The sequence below is a fragment of the Oncorhynchus kisutch genome, linkage group LG4 (assembly GCF_002021735.2).
Source record: "Oncorhynchus kisutch isolate 150728-3 linkage group LG4, Okis_V2, whole genome shotgun sequence".
Taxonomy (NCBI): domain Eukaryota; kingdom Metazoa; phylum Chordata; class Actinopteri; order Salmoniformes; family Salmonidae; genus Oncorhynchus; species Oncorhynchus kisutch.
In genome coordinates, this window is record NC_034177.2 from 58,408,658 (window position 1) to 58,428,184 (window position 19,527).

General features: G+C 41.7%; 1 protein-coding gene across 5 annotated transcripts in view; it reads right to left on the reverse strand.

Moving 5' to 3' along the window:
- LOC109889739 (prominin-1-A) overlaps positions 1-10,429 on the reverse strand; it is a 32,648-nt gene extending 22,219 nt beyond the window's left edge. The window contains exons 1-2 of one of the 5 annotated variants that reach the window (XM_020481403.2): positions 10,115-10,429; positions 693-944 (exon numbers count right to left, since the gene is read on the reverse strand). In XM_020481403.2, coding sequence (XP_020336992.1) covers positions 693-936 — 244 coding nt within the window. In that variant the 5' untranslated portion in view covers positions 937-944; positions 10,115-10,429. Of the gene's footprint in view, positions 1-692; positions 1,036-4,517; positions 4,931-10,114 lie in introns of those variants that run through there. The other 4 variants (XM_020481400.2, XM_020481399.2, XM_020481402.2 and 1 more) reach the window with 4 other exon arrangements.
- Between the last annotated feature and the right edge of the window lie 9,098 nt (positions 10,430-19,527).

Consider the following 19,527-nt stretch of genomic DNA (forward strand, 5'->3'; position numbering starts at 1 on the left):
GACAAACTACAGTGGAGTATTGTCCACAGGCCTACGCTGTTACTCTGCTCTGTGGTTTCTGGGGTAAACATGTGTATGAGTCACTCACTAAATAAAAGGAAACACACCATCTACAAAATACTTTCATCTGACTACAGTAGTTAACCATTGACAGCCTGACCCACAACACACCAAAGGCATTCCCATGAACGCACTTACTGGCTAACGGCGTCGCCAGTTTCTATGGTTAAAGAGCGCTGGTTGGCTCTAATGTTTAACCTCATTACATCACTATAGGCACACATGCTCATATCTTTGGGGAGAGTTAGGAGTAAAGCAAACAGTGCATTTCCTGATGGAAACTAATCTCAGTTAACCTAGAAATAAAATATTGCCTAATGTTTACGTAGTCTGTTCACAAGAGATTAGTTGGCAACAGAAGAAAAATTATAATACAATTCCCCTATAGCTCTATACCATTTTCACTCTGCAAATTGGAGGAAGCCCATGTATTTGTATGGGATGTACATAGTGGCTACACACAACTGGCTAGGTCAATATGAGGTCAGTATGATATATAGACTAGGCTATGTCCAAAATGGCACAATATTCCCTTTATAGTGCACTTGTTTTGTTTTTGACTATGGCACCCTGCTCCCTTTGTATACTGTAGTACACTACTTTTTACCAGACAAATTCAGCCCTAGACTGACCTTTGGGGAAGGGGTTGGGCTGGACGGTGTGGAGGAAGGACTGGACCACCCCGGACATGAAGCCTGTGTCTGCTCCTGGGACTGACTGGTACTGGGGCTGGCTCAGGTTCAAGGGAGTGACTCCCGTAGGACAGGAGTCAGCGGGAGGCTGGGCCAAGCTGGAACCCAGGAACAGTGCCCCAATCCAGGCCAACACCGCCCCGACGCAGCCCCCCAACCTCCAAACTCTCCTATATGCTCCCATCACTGCAGCTGGAGACAGGGCCGGAGGGTGTGCTAGGGTAAGGATGGAGAAATTTGTGTGGAGCAATCAACTTATGGCACAATCTCAGTATTGCTGGGCCTGCAAACGCACAGAGCAGAGAGAGACTGGGGTGAGGGTGGAAACACACACGGATACAGAGGAGAAAGCCAAGAAAAACACAGAAGTAATGAGATTGTTGTGAAAAAGTGCAGGCACTGGAAAGTAAATGTATTGTATAGTAAAGTATTGTATAATAAAGTATTGTATAGTAAAGTATTGTATAGTAAAGTATTGTATAGTAAAGTATTGTATAGTAAAGTATTGTATAGTAAAGTATTGTATAGTAAAGTATTGTATAGTAAAGTATTGTATAGTAAAGTATTGTATAGTAAAGTATTGTATAATAAAGTATTGTATAATAAAGTATTGTATAATAAAGTATTGTATAGTAAAGTATTGTATAGTAAAGTATTGTATAGTAAAAGTATTGCATAGTAAAGTATTGTATAGTAAAGTATTGTATAATAAAGTATTGTATAGCAATTGTAAGAAATCCTGCCTTGAAGGAAACCATAAACGTGATAACAAGGGAAACGTTCTTCTGTTCATGTGTAAAGCGCTTCCCTAATAATCTGTAAACATTTGGCACAACATCTTTCTAGAGACCATGTCTATCTTAGGCTCTACCATAGTACATGCCATTTCGTAGACGGGTCGTTCTTGAATTGTGGTGGCATTTGTGTCCCTTGCCTATGCAACCATGAAAAACACATTAAAATGACAAAAGAATGATGTTTTTGTTTATATTGAACATATCAATGATATCAATATATCAATGATAAAACATACTGCAAAACTTTGTTTACGCATTGTTTAAAGTACTTAGGGTTAGAAAATTGGCTTGTACCAGTAGTGACGTGTAGAATTGTAGAGAGATGTTTTGGGGATTTAGAGATATCTATTATTTTGAATGCTTAGAAAGTGATTAGTGATAGTGGTGTCCTCCCATGAACACCATTCGATGACTATCGATGTATCGAGTATCGATGAGAGATAGATAGTATATTGTATAGATCAATAAAAACGAAGGCAGCTATTACAATACCAATTTTTTACTAGTATAATGTCTGTCCCCCAGTTCTATGTCATTGGAGTTACCACCTTGAAAATCATTCCCTCCAATAGCAAACTGTTATCGAGGGAAGGGTCGATTTTAAAGAAAATTATTTTCTAATCACACCCTTTTAGTAGGTCATAAATTTGAGGATTCCATTTATAATTTGGTGTCTAAATGTGTCACTTGAATGTGAGAAAGCACTTGATGTTATTACATTGTGAACAAAATTATTAATCATATTGCTTAAGTCAATTATTTTCAAACGGTTAATGACCTTAGATTTGCGCATCTGTGGCCTCCGTTTAAGAAAATCCTTAATAACCTCCAATTTTTTTCATTGGTGTTACCATCAGGGTAGGGTAGCCTATTGGTTAGAGCGTTGGACTAGTAACCGGAAGGTTGCAAGTTCAAACCCCCGAGCTAACAAGGTACAAATCTGTCGTTCTGCCCCTGAACAGGCAGTTAACCCACTGTTCCTAGGCCGTCATTGAAAATGAGAATTTGTTCTTAACTGACTTGCCTGGTTAAATAAAGGTAAAACAAAATAAAACGAAAAAAATCATTGGTGTAACCATCATTGGTGTTACTACTCCTACTGGTGGCACAATATTATCATAATGGTCAAAATTATTCAAAGTCATTAACCCCTTACACTCGTGGAAATTTGTCTAGAGCATATGAATAGGGCCAAATTGAAATGTTTCTTTTTTTTAAAGAAGAACTCTAAAAAGCATATGCATAACCATGGTAGCAATTGAAAGAGAACACTGAAGATTACGGGGAAATTGTCCAACTAAAGGCGAGGACACAACAGTTCACCTGACAAGACTGAATCCAAAAATTACAATACGATTTTATGTGCATTTTACATTTGTCATTTTCACAGCATTTGTCAATAATGAAATCTGAAAATACTCTGGAAACATTCAGTAACATAATATTATTCATTGGAATTTGAGAAATTGCAAGCTGAAAAAAACCCCGATTACAATGGTTTGAATGAGAGGTTTAACTGTTGTCTCTAAGTGGCCAAACACCTTTCCAAACTGTGCACAGTTAAGTCATTTAAATGTACTTTTATGACAAAAGGAAAGAGCCTTTAACTATAAAGTGCTATTTATTTATTTTTATCTCTCCTAGCTTTAACATTGAGGAACTGTAGCAAGTTTTTTGTTTGGAAAACAGCCCTGCGTCCCACGTCACACAATTACTGTTGTTGTTTACGCAATCCCAAAACCTTCCAATATAAATCACAATCTGGGTCAGGTGGGCATAATTTGAAAGCTTATTCTAATGCCAACATGGCTAGCTAAATTATAGAATACGATCTTGCAGTGTTAGGCTTTCAAAAGGCACTTCAGACAAACATATTGTAATTTTGGTGCGCATAGAATGGAGTTTTGAGTGCATTCAATTGAGTGTTCCGAGGCAAGTTTTCTTCACCATACTACAAACATAGGCTCGTTATTTTCAGGACAACCTCGATTACAGCATTTCCCTGACTCGGTCAACAACAAATGTGCAAAAGTAGCCCAATTAGCGGGAGGGATGAGGGCATCTTCTTGTTGTGTTCTGTGTTCAAGTTAACGGCTATTAGTCAAAACGAATGAAGCGCTGTGGTGGAGAACCTGAGCTCTGACATCACGTATAGCATGTTACTGTACACCCACTGCGTTCAAATGTAGTAGTTTATCAATGACAAAATCTGCCATTTTCAACCCCTATATGGGATGACAGAGGCTGTCAGTTGAAAGAGCTACGCTGCCATATTAGTTTATTTAGATGTACCTAGATTTGTAAATTCTTTACACATTTCCGTTACCAAATGACACCACAATTCAAGAACGACCCAGATATGCATTTACAGTAACGCGTGCATACATTTAACTTACGGGTGGTCCCGGGAATCGAAACCACGCCATGCTCTACCAACTGAGCTACCACTGATAAGGTTATCAAAGTCTTTAAAGACCTGACCAACACATAATACATTACTTGAATCTTGCAATTCCACATCCTCTTCCTAAATCAATAAAGATGATACACATAAAACTCTGAGACAGATCACCAAAAACATTAAAAATTCCATAATGCAAAACCACACATAACACACTATTCTGAGTCAGAAAATCGGTAATGTTCGTAGAGAAACAAAGACTGCCCCAACAGATCCAAAGATGATGCAATCTCAATTACTCTCCACACTGCCGTCACCCACCTAGAATACCTATGAGAGAATGCTGTTCATTGACTACAGTTCAGCATTCAAAACCATTGTCCCCTCCAAGTATCTCTAAAAGTATTGATGTTCATCAGTCCACGGTAAGACAAATTGTCTATAAATGGAGAAAGTTCAGCACTGTGGCAACTCTCCCTGGGAGTGGCCATCCTGCAAAGATGACTCCAAGAGCACCGTGCAGAAGGCTCAATAAGAAGAATCCTAGAGTGTCAGCTAAAGACTTACAGAAATCTCTGGAACATGCTAACGTCTCTGTTGACGAGTCATCGATACATAAAACAAGAATGGTGTTCATGGGAGGACACCACAAAAGAAGCCACTGCTGTCAAAAAAACAAAAAGTTCGCAAAAGAGCATCTGGATGTTCCACAGTGCAACCTGAGGTTACAAACAGGGCCGTATAGGGTGATGACATGGTATGCGGCAGCGTGGTAGGCACAGCTTGTCCCGTGAATTCATCACAAAAATGTAGGATTATCTGATAACTACGAAACAAACATTCTGGATAATAGAGAATCTGGAACTATTTATTAATTAGCACTTTGATATGCTCGAAAAAGAAGCAGATGCATCGAAGTGAACGAGACAGGACCAGCGTCAGCAAATTTATAAAAAAGACAAAAACAATACAATGAGGCAGCGGGGAACAGAGCTGGGGAACTGACAAATATAAGGGAGGAAAAAATACAGATGATAAGTGAGTCCAGGTGAGCCCAATTTCGCTGATGCGTGTGAAGACGGAAGGCAGGTGTGTGTGATGGATGCCAACCTGGTGACCTCAAGCGCCAGGGGAAGGGAAGAGCAGGAGCAGACATGAAAGGTAATTAAAACTCGTTTTTGAACGACTCCACAAATGTCTTGTTAACAAACTCTAGTTTTAGCAAGTCAGTTTGGACATCTACTTTGTGCATGACGCAAGTAATTTTTCCAATAATTGTTTAGACAGATTATTTCACTTTTAATTCACTGTATCACAATTCCAGTGAGTCAGAAGTTTACATACACTACGTTGAATGTGCCTTTAAAAAGCTTGGAAAATTCCAGAAAATTATGTCATGGCTTTAGAAGCTTCTGTTAGGCTAATTGACATAATTTGAGTCAATTGGAGGTGTACTTGTGGATGTATTTCAAGGCCTACCTTCAAACTCAGTGCCTCTTTGCTTGACATCATTAGAACGTTTTAAAAAATCACCAAGACCTCAGAAGAAAAAGAAATGTAGACCTCCACAAGTCTGGTTCCTCCTTGGGAGCAATTTCCAAATGCCTGAAGGTACCACGTTCATCTGTACAAACAATAGTACGCAAGTATAAACACCATGGGACCACGCAGCTGTCATACCGCCCAGGAAGGAGACGAGTTCTGTCTCCTAGAGATGAACGTACTTTGGTGAGAAAAGTGCAAATCAATCCCAGAACAGCAGTAAAGGACATTGTGAAGATGCTGGAGGAAACAAGTACAAAAGTATCTATATCCACAGTAAAAACGAGTCCTATATCGACATAACCTGGAAGGCTGCTCAGCAAGGAAGAAGCCACTGCTAGAAAACCGCCATAGAAAAGCCTATGGTTTGCAACTGCACATGGGGACAAAGATCATACTTTTTGGAGAAATGTCCTCTGGTCTGATGAAACAAAAATAGAACTATTTTGCCATAATGACCATCATTATGTTTGGAGGAGAAAGGGGGAGGCTTGCAAGCTGAAGAACACCATCCCAACCGTGGCAGCATCATGTTGTGGGGTGCCTTGCTGCAGGAGGGACTGGTGCACTTCACAAAATAGATGGCTTCATGAGGTAGTACAATTATGTGGATATATTGAAGTAACATCTCAAGACATCAGTCAGGAAGTAAAAGCTTGGTCGCAAATGGGTCTTCCAAATGGACATTGACCCCAAGCATACTTCCAAAGTTGTGGCAAAATGGCTGCAGGACAACAAAGGCAAGGTATTGGAGTGGCCATCACAAAGCCCTGAACTCAATTCTATAGAAAATGTGTGGGCAGAATTGAAAAAGCATGTGAGAGCAAGGAGGCCTACAAACCTGACTCAGTTACACCAGGTCTGTCAGAGGGAATTGGCCAAAATTCACCCAACTTATTGGTTGAAGCTTGTGGAAGGCTACCCGAAACATTTGACCCAAGTTAAACAATTTAAAGTCAATTCTACCAAATACTAATTGAGTGTATGTAAACTTCTGACCCACTGGGAATGTGATGTAATAAATACAATCTGAAATAAATAATTCTCTACTATTATTCTGACATTTCACATTCTTAAAATAAAGTGGTGATCCTAACTGACCTAAGACGGGATTTTTACTAGGATCAAATGTCAGGAATTGTGAAAAACTAAGTTTAAATGTATTTGTCTCAGCCTCCAGTATTTATGCTGCAGTAGTTTATGTGTCGGGGGGGCTGGGGTCAGTTTGTTATATCTGGAGTACTTCTCCTGTCCTATTCAGTGTCCTGTGTGAATCTAAGTGTGCGTTCTCTAATTCTCTCCTTCTCTCTTTCTTTCTCTCTCTCGGAGGACCTGAGCCCTAGGACCATGCCCCAGGACTACCTGACATGATGACTCCTTGCTGTCCCCAGTCTACCTGGCCATGCTGCTGCTCCAGTTTCAACTTCCACCTGACTGTGCTGCTGCTCCAGTTTCAACTGTTCTGCCTTATTATTATTCGACCATGCTGGTCATTTATGAACATTGAACATCTTGACCATGTTCTGTTATAATCTCCACCCGGCACAGCCAGAAGAGGACTGGCCACCCCACATAGCCTGGTTCCTCTCTAGGTTTCTTCCTAGGTATTGGCCTTTCTAGGGAGTTTTTCCTAGCCACCGTGCTTCTACACCTGCATTGCTTGCTGTTTGGGGTTTTAGGCTGGGTTTCTGTACAGCACTTTGAGATATCAGCTGATGTACGAAGGGCTATATAAATAAATTTGATTTGATTTGGCTAAGGTGTATGTAAACTTCCGACTTCAACTGTACATTGTTATTGATTATTGGATTTTTAGTTTGCAAGAAAGGCATTTCACTGTATTTGTGCATGTGACATGTGGATGGGGGCAAGCATAGTTGAGAAGCTAGTTGAGAAGTTCCTCGGTGTCCAAAAAAAATACTTTAAATGGTCCAAACACACGCAAAGTTGTGAAGAAGGCGAGACAGAGCCTCTTCCGCCCTCAGGAGGTTGAAAGAGTTTTGCATGGGCCCTCAAATCCTCAAGAAGTTCTACAGCTGTACCATTGAGAGCATCACTGCCTTGTATGGCAATAGCACCGCCCTCGATTACATGGCACGACAGAGGGTGGTGCGAACAGCCCAGTACATCACTTGGGCCGAGCTCCCAGCAATCCAGGACCTCTGTATCAGGCGGTGTAAAAGGAAGGCCCGGAAAATTGATAGACTCCAACCACCCAAGCCACAGACTATTCTCTATACTTCCGCATTGCAAGCGGTACCAGTGCATCAACTACCAGGCTGTTGAACGGCTTCTATCCCCAAGCAATAAGACTGATAAATAGCTAACAAAATAGCTACACAGATTATCGGAGTTCACCTTGTATCTTCATTGACCTTATATTCTTTGTTTTGCTCTGTCGCTACGCACACTCACAGAGCTCTACACACACTCACTCCATCAATCATCTTCTCACTCACACACCATGAACATACATTTATACTGACTCTACACGCCCGCATAGCCACTCACATACAAGCTGCTGCTACTCTGTTTATCTTATACCCTGTTGCCTAGTCACCTTACCCCTATTCATATCTACCTCCATCATTACAGTATCCCTGCACATTGTAAATACGGTATTGGAACGGACCCTGTATATAGTATGCTTATTTACTTACATATTTCTTCTTATTTCTTGTGTTTTTTTTTATAGTAGTTATAGTTGTTAGTTATAGTAGTTTTTTTTACGTTATTGATTATTGCATTGTTGGGTTTTGAGTTTGCAAGAAAGGCGTTTCACTGAATTTGTGCATGTGACATAAAAAAAACTTGACCTTGGTCCTGCTTACTAAGATTGTGTGACTGAACATACCGGTATTCTGTTTGTAAAGTAAAGAGAAATGCTTTTACTGGTTTTGCATGAGCTCAAACACAGTATTGCAATGTCATTGTTTGTCCAACAAGTTTCAGTACATTATATTTATTTATACAATGGGTGGGTCTTTTCCTGAATGCCGATTGGTTAAAACCGCATTCGAGCCGGTGTCTATGCCATAAGTTACCACCGGCTAAATCTATAACGTTAAAATACCTATTTACTCTGTTCCATCTGACTGCGCAATCCACTGTCTCATCAGCCCAGTCGGGAAATGTATAAACTTAATCTCCACTATTAAGAGCATCTAGACATTTTCTCACATTTCTTTCAGACTAATATTTAGCTGTCAACGGTGGAGTATATTGCTGTCTGTCTATCAGACATTTGCAACATTGGTTCAATATTCCAATTCGATCTCCAGCTGTCCCATAGTAATGAACATGACAGACAGGCAGGCCGCATTTCTCAGCCAGTCGAAAACATGAATCAGCTGGCATCATTTTTATGGATATATATACAAAGAAATGTCAATTGAAAAAAAGCTCAAAGAAACGAAGTGCAGCTAGCTTGCAGTTTTTCCAGCTTCAGTTTGAAGTGATTGTGTTAGCTGTGTTGTTGGCTAGCTCCTCTGAACAACAGTGTCCTGACGAGAGAGAACAGTTTCTATGCCAGGTGAAATTGTTATGGAAGTATTCAAATAAATTTCACTAGAAAACAGCTTAAAACAAATGCAGCTACTGTTGTTATTCTAGCTGTTTGACATGGCTGTAAGTTATCCATAGTTTGCTAGCTAGCAAGCAAGGGATAAGAACGTTGCCAGCCAGTATGGTCTGGGTGTTTTTGTTCCATAGATACAGAACAAAAAGACTGAACGACCGGGTCGTCGTCTCTCTGACAACCGAACTGATAGAACAAATGACCAGCCGGCTTGGGGAGCAACCCTAGATTTATGTCGGGACTATATCTTGTTGAAGGATGAAATAGTATGAATACATTTTTTTTTTAATTATATACATATGTCAATCATTATTTGAATATGTCGGTAACCGTTGACAATGCCCTCGGAGTCAGTGTTTGGAGGAATAGAGTTGGGCTTAACAACACCCGTGCCAATACATCTTCCAAACACCGGCTTTTCTGGCATTGTCACTTGATTACACAGTACTAAGACAACGGAAAGAGAGAGAAAATAGATAGAGAGAGAGAACATAGGTAGGGAGAGAGAGTAAGAAATAAAGAATAAAAGAAAGCAAGAGAGAAAGTACAGACTGACAAGCTCTCACTCACTTCCCACAGTGTAAACAGAGTTCTGTTGAGAGTAGAGCAGAGAGAGCAGGATGATAGGCTCCTTTGTACACAACACACACAGTCCTATTGGAACACAGAACACACAGTCAACCAGTCCTGGAGTCCAACGCTCTCCAACTACCGCTGCTTCAGCTGTATATAACTACTCCATAGCTCTTCTATAGAAAAGTGGCTTTATTAATTACAACAGCAGACTTGTACAGCTACCTCAACAACCTTAACTACTGCTATTGCCTCTGGGTGTTTACCTCAGTATCTCTGGGAGCTAACTGCAGAGCTGTTAGCCTACTTTCCCTGTCCCTGTATGAGGCTCTGGGAGTGTTTTGAGGAGAAGGGGAGACAGATAACTGGAGAGTGAGAGGACAGGAAAGAAGAGGAAAGAAAGTAGAGTGTGTTGGAGACTAGAGAGGATAGTGACATCGGAGAGAGGAAGGGACCGAAAACAGGACTTTACCTGTTGTTCCTTCAGTCGAGTCAGGAAAGAGGTGAACCAGTAGAGCTGGAGCGTAAAGAATATAGTCCAGGTGAGTGGGTGAGTTTGAGTGTGTATCCGCTTCCTGGACTGCAGGTGTGTCTCCAATCTACAAAGCACAGGTGAGTGAGTGTGTGTGTCTGGTCTCTGCCCTGGTCTCCCCACTAGTGTGTTAGTATGTGTGTGTCCGGTGTGAGGGAGTATGTATTAGTCCCTTCCTTGATCAAACTGATAGGGTCGACAACTGCTCTGGTGAAGGTCAAGTTGACTGCCTCTCTCCCTGCCTGCCTGTGAAATACTGGCACTGAGAATAGAGGGAGGGAAGAAGGGATTGGAGGAGGGAGAAGGGGAGGGTTTTAACTGGACAAGAGCAAGAGAGAGAAGTGGGAAGGTGGGGGGAGGGTGGGAGCAAAACAAATACTTTGAGGAGGGGGTGGTCGGTTAGCAGCAGTGGTGTAAAGACTTAAGTAAAAAGTATCATGTATCACTCGAAGTGTGTTTATCATTGTAACTTGATTTCCTGAAGATGTGTCTAATAAAGGGATGGGTCACACAATATGTATACCTTCATTTGTAACACATAAATATGCCATTATAAATGCTTCTAAATGCTTCATCAATTATTGTAAATGTTATAAAGGCGTATGACTTGTGCGTAATGCTTAAAGGCCTACTTTAAATAAGTAGTTATCTAAAACATGTCCAGAATTCAGTAAAAAGCATGGAGTTAAGGGAAACTCCCTTCTTCATTTATTTATTTTTTAAATGCTAAGAAAGCAGCTGTCCGAACTTCAGATCCTTCCCTTGGAGCAGAAGATGGATGCACCTTCCCATCTTACCCAAGTAGAAAAAAACATGTTTTTTCATGATACTTATTATAAAGTGTTACCCATTCACTCATTCATTCAACAGGCTAAAAAATAAGACAAAGGGTTTGGAATAGATATGTTCTCTGATGAAATACCACCACCAATTCACATCACCAGTGATAAGGTGCTTATATGTGTAACAACACAGCCCAAATATGCAGGTAGTGACTAGCGGAACATAGGCAGGTAAATGCAGAGGAAATGAGGGCAGGGTTTCAGGAAGTTAGATTAAAATAGTACATTAAAAACTATGTGAGTTACCTTTGAAGGTCATTCATTTGTCTTGTAAATATTAACAAACAATATACTCAGTCATTTCAGTGATAACCTTTAAATGACAAGACTATTGTTATGTGAGGAGACGGAGTAGGAATGTATAATATTGAGAACCCAGAACCAAATCCCACATGCCTGCTGGCCAGCTACACGATTTGGTTACTCATATGACTGTAACTTGTTTGTTTTAACAGTCTGTCACCAGAGACTACAATGTACACTGCCCTGTGCTGAAAATAGTACTGTATGGGATATCCTAGGGGGGAATATTACACAAAAGATTCCCTCTTATCATAAACATGAATGTAAGGCGGCATGTAGCCTAGTGGTTAGAGTGTTGTGCCAGTAACCAAAAGGTTGATGTATTGAATCCCCGAGCTGACAAGGTAAAAATGTGTCGTTCTGAACAAGGCAGTTCCCCGGTATGGCATCATTGTACATAAGATTTGTGTTCTTAATTGACTTGCCTAGTTAAATAAAGGTTAAAGGCCCAATGCAAACATTTTTATATCAATATCACGCAAAAGGGAAAGCCAGCCGAAAGCTGCCCAGTGAGCCTACCAGACAAATATAGGGGATGAAAAAATCAGATGATAAGTGAGTCCAGGTGAGTCCAATTTCGCTGATGCGTGTGAAGACGGAAGGTAGGTATGTGTGATGGATGGCAAACTGGTGACCTCAAGCGCCAGGGGAAGGGAAGAGCAGGAGCAGACATGGACAGGTTGGAGTCATTAAAACTCGTTTTTGAACGACTCCACAAATGTCTTGTTAACAAACTATCGTTTTGGCAAGTCAGTTAGGACATCTACTTTGTGCATGACACAAGTCATTTTTCTAATAATTGTTTAGACAGATTATTTCACTTTTAATTCACTGTATCACAATTCCAGTGAGTCAGAAGTTGACATGCACTAAGTTGAATGTGCCTTTAAACAGCTTGGAAAATTCCAGAAAAGTTTGTCATGGCTTTAGAAGCTTCTGTTAGGCTAATTGACATAAATTGGAGGTGTACTTGTGGATGTATTTCAAGGCCTACCTTCAAACTCAGTGCCTCTTTGCTTGACATCATTAGAACATTTTAAAAAATCACCAAGACCTCAGAAGAAAAAGAAATGTAGACCTCCACAAGTCTGGTTCCTCCTTGGGAGCAATTTCCAAATGCCTGAAGGTACTACGTTCCTCTGTACAAACAATAGTTCGCAAGTATAAACACCATGGGACCACGCAGCTGTCATACCGCTCAGGAAGGAGACGAGTTCTGTCTCCTAGAGATGAACGTACTTTGGTGAGAAAAGTGCAAATCAATCCCAGAACAGCAGTAAAGGACATTGTGAAGATGCTGGAGGAAACAAGTACAAAAGTATCTATATCCACAGTAAAAAAACGAGTCCTATATCGACATAACCTGGAAGGCCGCTCAGCAAGGAAGAAGCCACTGCTAGAAAACCGCCATAGAAAACTATGGTTTGCAACTGCACATGGGGACAAAGATCATACTTTTTGGAGAAATGTCCTCTGGTCTGATGAAACAAAAATAGAACTGTTTTGCCATAATGACCATCATTATGTTTGGAGGACAAAGGGGGAGGCTTGCAAGCTGAAGAACACCATCCCAACTGTGGCAGCATCATGTTGTGGTGGTGCTTTGCTGCAGGAGGGACTGGTGCACTTCACAAAATAGATGGCTTCATGAGGTAGTACAATTATGTGGATATATTGAAGTAACATCTCAAGACATTAGTCAGGAAGTAAAAGCTTGGTCGCAAATGGGTCTTCCAAATGGACATTGACCCCAAGCATACTTCCAAAGTTGTGGCAAAATGGCTGCAGGACAACAAAGGCAAGGTATTGGAGTGGCCATCACAAAGCCCTGAACTCAATTCTATAGAAAATGTGTGGGCAGAATTGAAAAAGCATGTGAGAGCAAGGAGGCCTACAAACCTGACTCAGTTACACCAGGTCTGTCAGAGGGAATGGGCCAAAATTCACCCAACTTATTGTTTGAAGCTTGTGGAAGGATACCCGAAACATTTGACCCAAGTTAAACAATTTAAAGTCAATTCTACCAAATACTAATTGAGTGTATGTAAACTTCTGACCCACTGGGAATGTGATGTAATAAATAAAATCTGAAATAAATAATTCTCTCTACTATTATTCTGACATTTCACATTCTTAAAATAAAGTGGTGATCCTAACTGACCTAAGATGGGATTTTTACTAGGATCAAATGTCAGGAATTGTGAAAAACTAAGTTTAAATGTATTTGGCTAAGGTGTATGTAAACTTACGACTTCAACTGTACATTGTTATTGATTATTGGATTTTTAGTTTGCAAGAAAGGCATTTCACTGTATTTGTGCATGTGACATGTGGATGGGGGCAAGCATAGTTGAGAAGCTAGTTGAGAAGTTCCTCGGTGTCCCAAAAAAATACTTTAAATGGTCCAAACACACGCAAAGTTGTGAAGAAGGCGAGACAGAGCCTCTTCCGCCCTCAGGAGGTTGAAAGAGTTTTGCATGGGCCCTCAAATCCTCAAGAAGTTCTACAGCTGTACCATTGAGAGCATCACTGCCTTGTATGGCAATAGCACCGCCCTCGATTACATGGCACGACAGAGGGTGGTGCGAACAGCCCAGTACATCACTTGGGCCGAGCTCCCAGCAATCCAGGACCTCTGTATCAGGCGGTGTAAAAGGAAGGCCCGGAAAATTGATAGACTCCAACCACCCAAGCCACAGACTATTCTCTATACTTCCGCATTGCAAGCGGTACCAGTGCATCAACTACCAGGCTGTTGAACGGCTTCTATCCCCAAGCAATAAGACTGATAAATAGCTAACAAAATAGCTACACAGATTATCGGAGTTCACCTTGTATCTTCATTGACCTTATATTCTTTGTTTTGCTCTGTCTCTACGCACACTCACAGAGCTCTACACACACTCACTCCATCAATCATCTTCTCACTCACACACCATGAACATACATTTATACTGACTCTACACGCCCGCATAGCCACTCACATACAAGCTGCTGCTACTCTGTTTATCTTATACCCTGTTGCCTAGTCACCTTACCCCTATTCATATCTACCTCCATCATTACAGTATCCCTGCACATTGTAAATACGGTATTGGAACGGACCCTGTATATAGTATGCTTATTTACTTACATATTTCTTCTTATTTCTTGTGGTTTTTTTTATAGTAGTTATAGTTGTTAGTTATAGTAGTTTTTTTTACGTTGTTATTGATTATTGCATTGTTGGGTTTTGAGTTTGCAAGAAAGGCGTTTCACTGAATTTGTGCATGTGACATAAAAAAAACTTGACCTTGGTCCTGCTTACTAAGATTGTGTGACTGAACATACCGGTATTCTGTTTGTAAAGTAAAGAGAAATGCTTTTACTGGTTTTGCATGAGCTCAAACACAGTATTGCAATGTCATTGTTTGTCCAACAAGTTTCAGTACATTATATTTATTTATACAATGGGTGGGTCTTTTCCTGAAAGCCGATTGGTTAAAACCGCATTCGAGCCGGTGTCTATGCCATAAGTTACCACCGGCTAAATCTATAACGTTAAAATACCTGTTTACTCTGTTCCATCTGACTGCGCAATCCACTGTCTCATAAGCCCAGTCGGGAAATGTATAAACTTAATCTCCACTATTAAGAGCATCTAGACATTTTCTCACATTTCTTTCAGACTAATATTTAGCTGTCAACGGTGGAGTATATTGCTGTCTGTCTATCAGACATTTGCAACATTGGTTCAATATTCCAATTCGATCTCCAGCTGTCCCATAGTAATGAACATGACAGACAGGCAGGCCGCATTTCTCAGCCAGTCGAAAACATGAATCAGCTGGCATCATTTTTATGGATATATATACAAAGAAATGTCAATTGAAAAAAAGCTCAAAGAAACGAAGTGCAGCTAGCTTGCAGTTTTTCCAGCTTCAGTTTGAAGTGATTGTGTTAGCTGTGTTGTTGGCTAGCTCCTCTGAACAACAGTGTCCTGACGAGAGAGCACAGTTTCTATGCCAGGTGAAATTGTTATGGAAGTATTCAAATAAATTTCACTAGAAAACAGCTTAAAACAAATGCAGCTACTGTTGTTATTCTAGCTGTTTGACATGGCTGTAAGTTATCCATAGTTTGCTAGCTAGCAAGCAAGGGATAAGAACGTTGCCAGCCAGTATGGTCTGGGTGTTTTTGTTCCATAGATACAGAACAAAAAGACTGAACGACCGGGTCGTCGTCTCTCTGACAACCGAACTGATAGAACAAACGACCAGCCGGCTTGGGGAGCAACCCTAGATTTATGTCGGGACTATATCTTGTTGAAGGATGAAATAGTATGAATAAATTTTTAATGTTTTTAATATACATATGTTAATCATTATTTGAATATGTCGGTAACCGTTGACAATGCCCTCGGAGTCAGTGTTTGGAGGAATAGAGTCGGGCCTAACAACACCCGTGCCAATACATCTTCCAAACACCGGCTTTTCTGGCATTGTCACTTGATTACACAGTACTAGGACAACGGAAAGAGAGAGAAAATAGATGGAGAGAGAGTAAGAAATAAAGAATAAAAGAAAGCAAGAGAGAAAGTACAGACTGACAAGCTCTCACTCACTTCCCACAGTGTAAACAGAGTTCTGTTGAGAGTAGAGCAGAGAGAGCAGGATGATAGGCTCCTTTGTACACAACACACACAGTCCTATTGGAACACAGAACACACAGTCAACCAGTCCTGGAGTCCAACGCTCTCCAACTACCGCTGCTTCAGCTGTATATAACTACTCCATAGCTCTTCTATAGAAAAGTGGCTTTATTAATTACAACAGCAGACTTGTACAGCTACCTCAACAACCTTAACTACTGCTATTGCCTCTGGGTGTTTACCTCAGTATCTCTGGGAGCTAACTGCAGAGCTGTTAGCCTACTTTCCCTGTCCCTGTATGAGGCTCTGGGAGTGTTTTGAGGAGAAGGGGAGACAGATAACTGGAGAGTGAGAGGACAGGAAAGAAGAGGAAAGAAAGTAGAGTGTGTTGGAGACTAGAGAGGATAGTGACATCGGAGAGAGGAAGGGACCGAAAACAGGACTTTACCTGTTGTTCCTTCAGTCGAGTCAGGAAAGAGGTGAACCAGTAGAGCTGGAGCGTAAAGAATATAGTCCAGGTGAGTGGGTGAGTTTGAGTGTGTATCCGCTTCCTGGACTGCAGGTGTGTCTCCAATCTACAAAGCACAGGTGAGTGAGTGTGTGTGTCTGGTCTCTGCCCTGGTCTCCCCACTAGTGTGTTAGTATGTGTGTGTCCGGTGTGAGGGAGTATGTATTAGTCCCTTCCTTGATCAAACTGATAGGGTCGACAACTGCTCTGGTGAAGGTCAAGTTGACTGCCTCTCTCCCTGCCTGCCTGTGAAATACTGGCACTGAGAATAGAGGGAGGGAAGAAGGGATTGGAGGAGGGAGAAAGGAAGGGTTTTAACTGGACAAGAGCAAGAGAGAGAAGTGGGAAGGTGGGGGGAGGGTGGGAGCAAAACAAATACTTTGAGGAGGGGGTGGTCGGTTAGCAGCAGTGGTGTAAAGACTTAAGTAAAAAGTATCATGTATCACTCGAAGTGTGTTTATCATTGTAACTTGATTTCCTGAAGATGTGTCTAATAAAGGGATGGGTCACACAAAGCCACACAATATGTATACCTTCATTTGTAACACATAAATATGCCATTATAGATGCTTATAAATGCTTCATCAATTATTGTAAATGTTATAAAGGCGTATGAGTTGTGCGTAATGCTTAAAGGCCTACTTAAATAAGTAGTTATCTAAAACATGTCCAGAATTCTGTCAAAAGCATGGAGTTAAGGGAAACTCCCTTCTTAATTATTATTTTTTAAATGCTAAGAAAGCTGCTGTCTGAACTTCAGATCCTTCTCTTGGAGCAGAAGATGGATGCACCTTCCCATCTTACCCAAGTAGAAAAAAACATGTTTTTTCATGATACTTATTATAAAGTGTTACCCATTCACTCATTCATTCAACAGGCTAAAAAATAAGACAAAGGGTTTGGAATAGATATTTTCTCTGATGAAATACCACCACAAATTCACATCACCAGTGATAAGGTGCTTATACGTGTAACAACACAGCCCAAATATGCAGGTAGTGACTAGCGGAACATAGGCAGATAAATGCCGAGGAAATGAGGGCAGGGTTTCAGGAAGTTAGATTAAAATAGTACATTAAAAACTATGTGAGTTACCTTTGAAGGTCATTCATTTGTCTTGTAAATATTAACAAACAATATACTCAGTCATTTCAGTGATAACCTTTAAATGACAAGACTATTGTTATGTGAGGAGATGGAGTAGGAATGTATAATATTTAGAACCCAGAACCAAATCCCACATGCCTGCTGGCCAGCTACACGATTTGGTTACTCATATGACTGTAACTTGTTTGTTTTAACAGTCTGTCACCAGAGACTACAATGTACACTGCCCTGTGCTGAAAATAGTACTGTATGGGATATCCTAGGGGGGAATATTACACAAAAGATTCCCTCTTATCATAAACATGAATGTAAGGCGGCATGTAGCCTAGTGGTTAGAGTGTTGTGCCAGTAACCAAAAGGTTGATGTATCGAATCCCCGAGCTGACATGGTAAAAATGTGTCGTTCTGAACAAGGCAGTTATTAACCCACTGTTCCCTGGTATGGCGTCATGTACATACTGACACGGCCTGCAACGAAAACATGCGGTCTCTCCTTCACTGCAGCCGAGGTGAGTAAGACATTTAAACGTGTTAACCCTCGCAAGGCTGCAGGCCCAGACGGCATCCCCAGCCGCGCCCTCAGAGCATGCGCAGACCAGCTGGCCGGTGTGTTTATGGACATATTCAATCAATCCCTATACCAGTCTGCTGTTCCCACATGCTTCAAGAGGGCCACCATTGTTCCTGTTCCCAAGAAAGCGAAGGTAACTGAGCTAAATGACTACCGCCCCCGTAGCACTCACATCCGTCATCATTAAGTGCTTTGAGAGACTAGTCAAGGACCATATCACCTCCACCCTACCTGACACCCTAGACCCACTCCAATTTGCTTACCGCCCAAATAGGTACACAGACGATGCAATCTCAACCACACTGCACACTGCCCTAACCCATCTGGACAAGAGGAATACCTATGTGAGAATGCTGTTCATCGACTACAGCTCGGCATTCAACACCATAGTACCCTCCAAGCTCGTCATCAAGCTCGAGACCCTGGGTCTCGACCCCGCCCTGTGCAACTGGGTACTGGACTTCCTGACGGGCCGCCCCCAGGTGGTGAGGGTAGGCAACAACATCTCCTCCCCGCTGATCCTCAACACTGGGGCCCCACAAGGGTGCGTTCTGAACCCTCTCCTGTACTCCCTGTTCACCCACGACTGCGCGGCCACGCACGCCTCCAACTCAATCATCAAGTTTGCGGACGACACAACAGTGGTAGGCTTGATTACCAACAACGACGAGACGGCCTACAGGGAGGAGGTGAGGGCCCTCGGAGTGTGGTGTCAGGAAAATAACCTCACACTCAACGTCAACAAAACTAAGGAGATGATTGTGGACTTCAGGAAACAGCAGAGGGAACACCCCCCCTATCCACATCGATGGAACAGTAGTGGAGAGGGTAGCAAGTTTTAAGTTCCTCGGCATACACATCACAGACAAACTGAATTGGTCCACTCACACAGACAGCATCGTGAAGAAGGCGCAGCAGCGCCTCTTCAACCTCAGGAGGCTGAAGAAATTCGGCTTGTCACCAAAAGCACTCACAAACTTCTGCAGATGCACAATCGAGAGCATCCTGGCGGGCTGTATCACCGCCTGGTATGGCAACTGCACCGCCCTCAACCGTAAGGCTCTCCAGAGGGTAGTGAGGTCTGCACAACGCATCACCGGGGGCAAACTACCTGCTCTCCAGGACACCTACACCACCCGATGCTACAGGAAGGCCATAAAGATCATCAAGGACATCAACCACCCGAGCCACTGCCTGTTCACCCCGCTGTCATCCAGAAGGCGAGGTCAGTACAGGTGCATCAAAGCTGGGACCGAGAGACTGAAAAACAGCTTCTATCTCAAGGCCATCAGACTGTTAAACAGCCACCACTAACATTGAGTGGCTGCTGCCAACACACTGTCAATGACACTGACTCAACTCCAGCCACTTTAATAATGGGAATTGATGGGA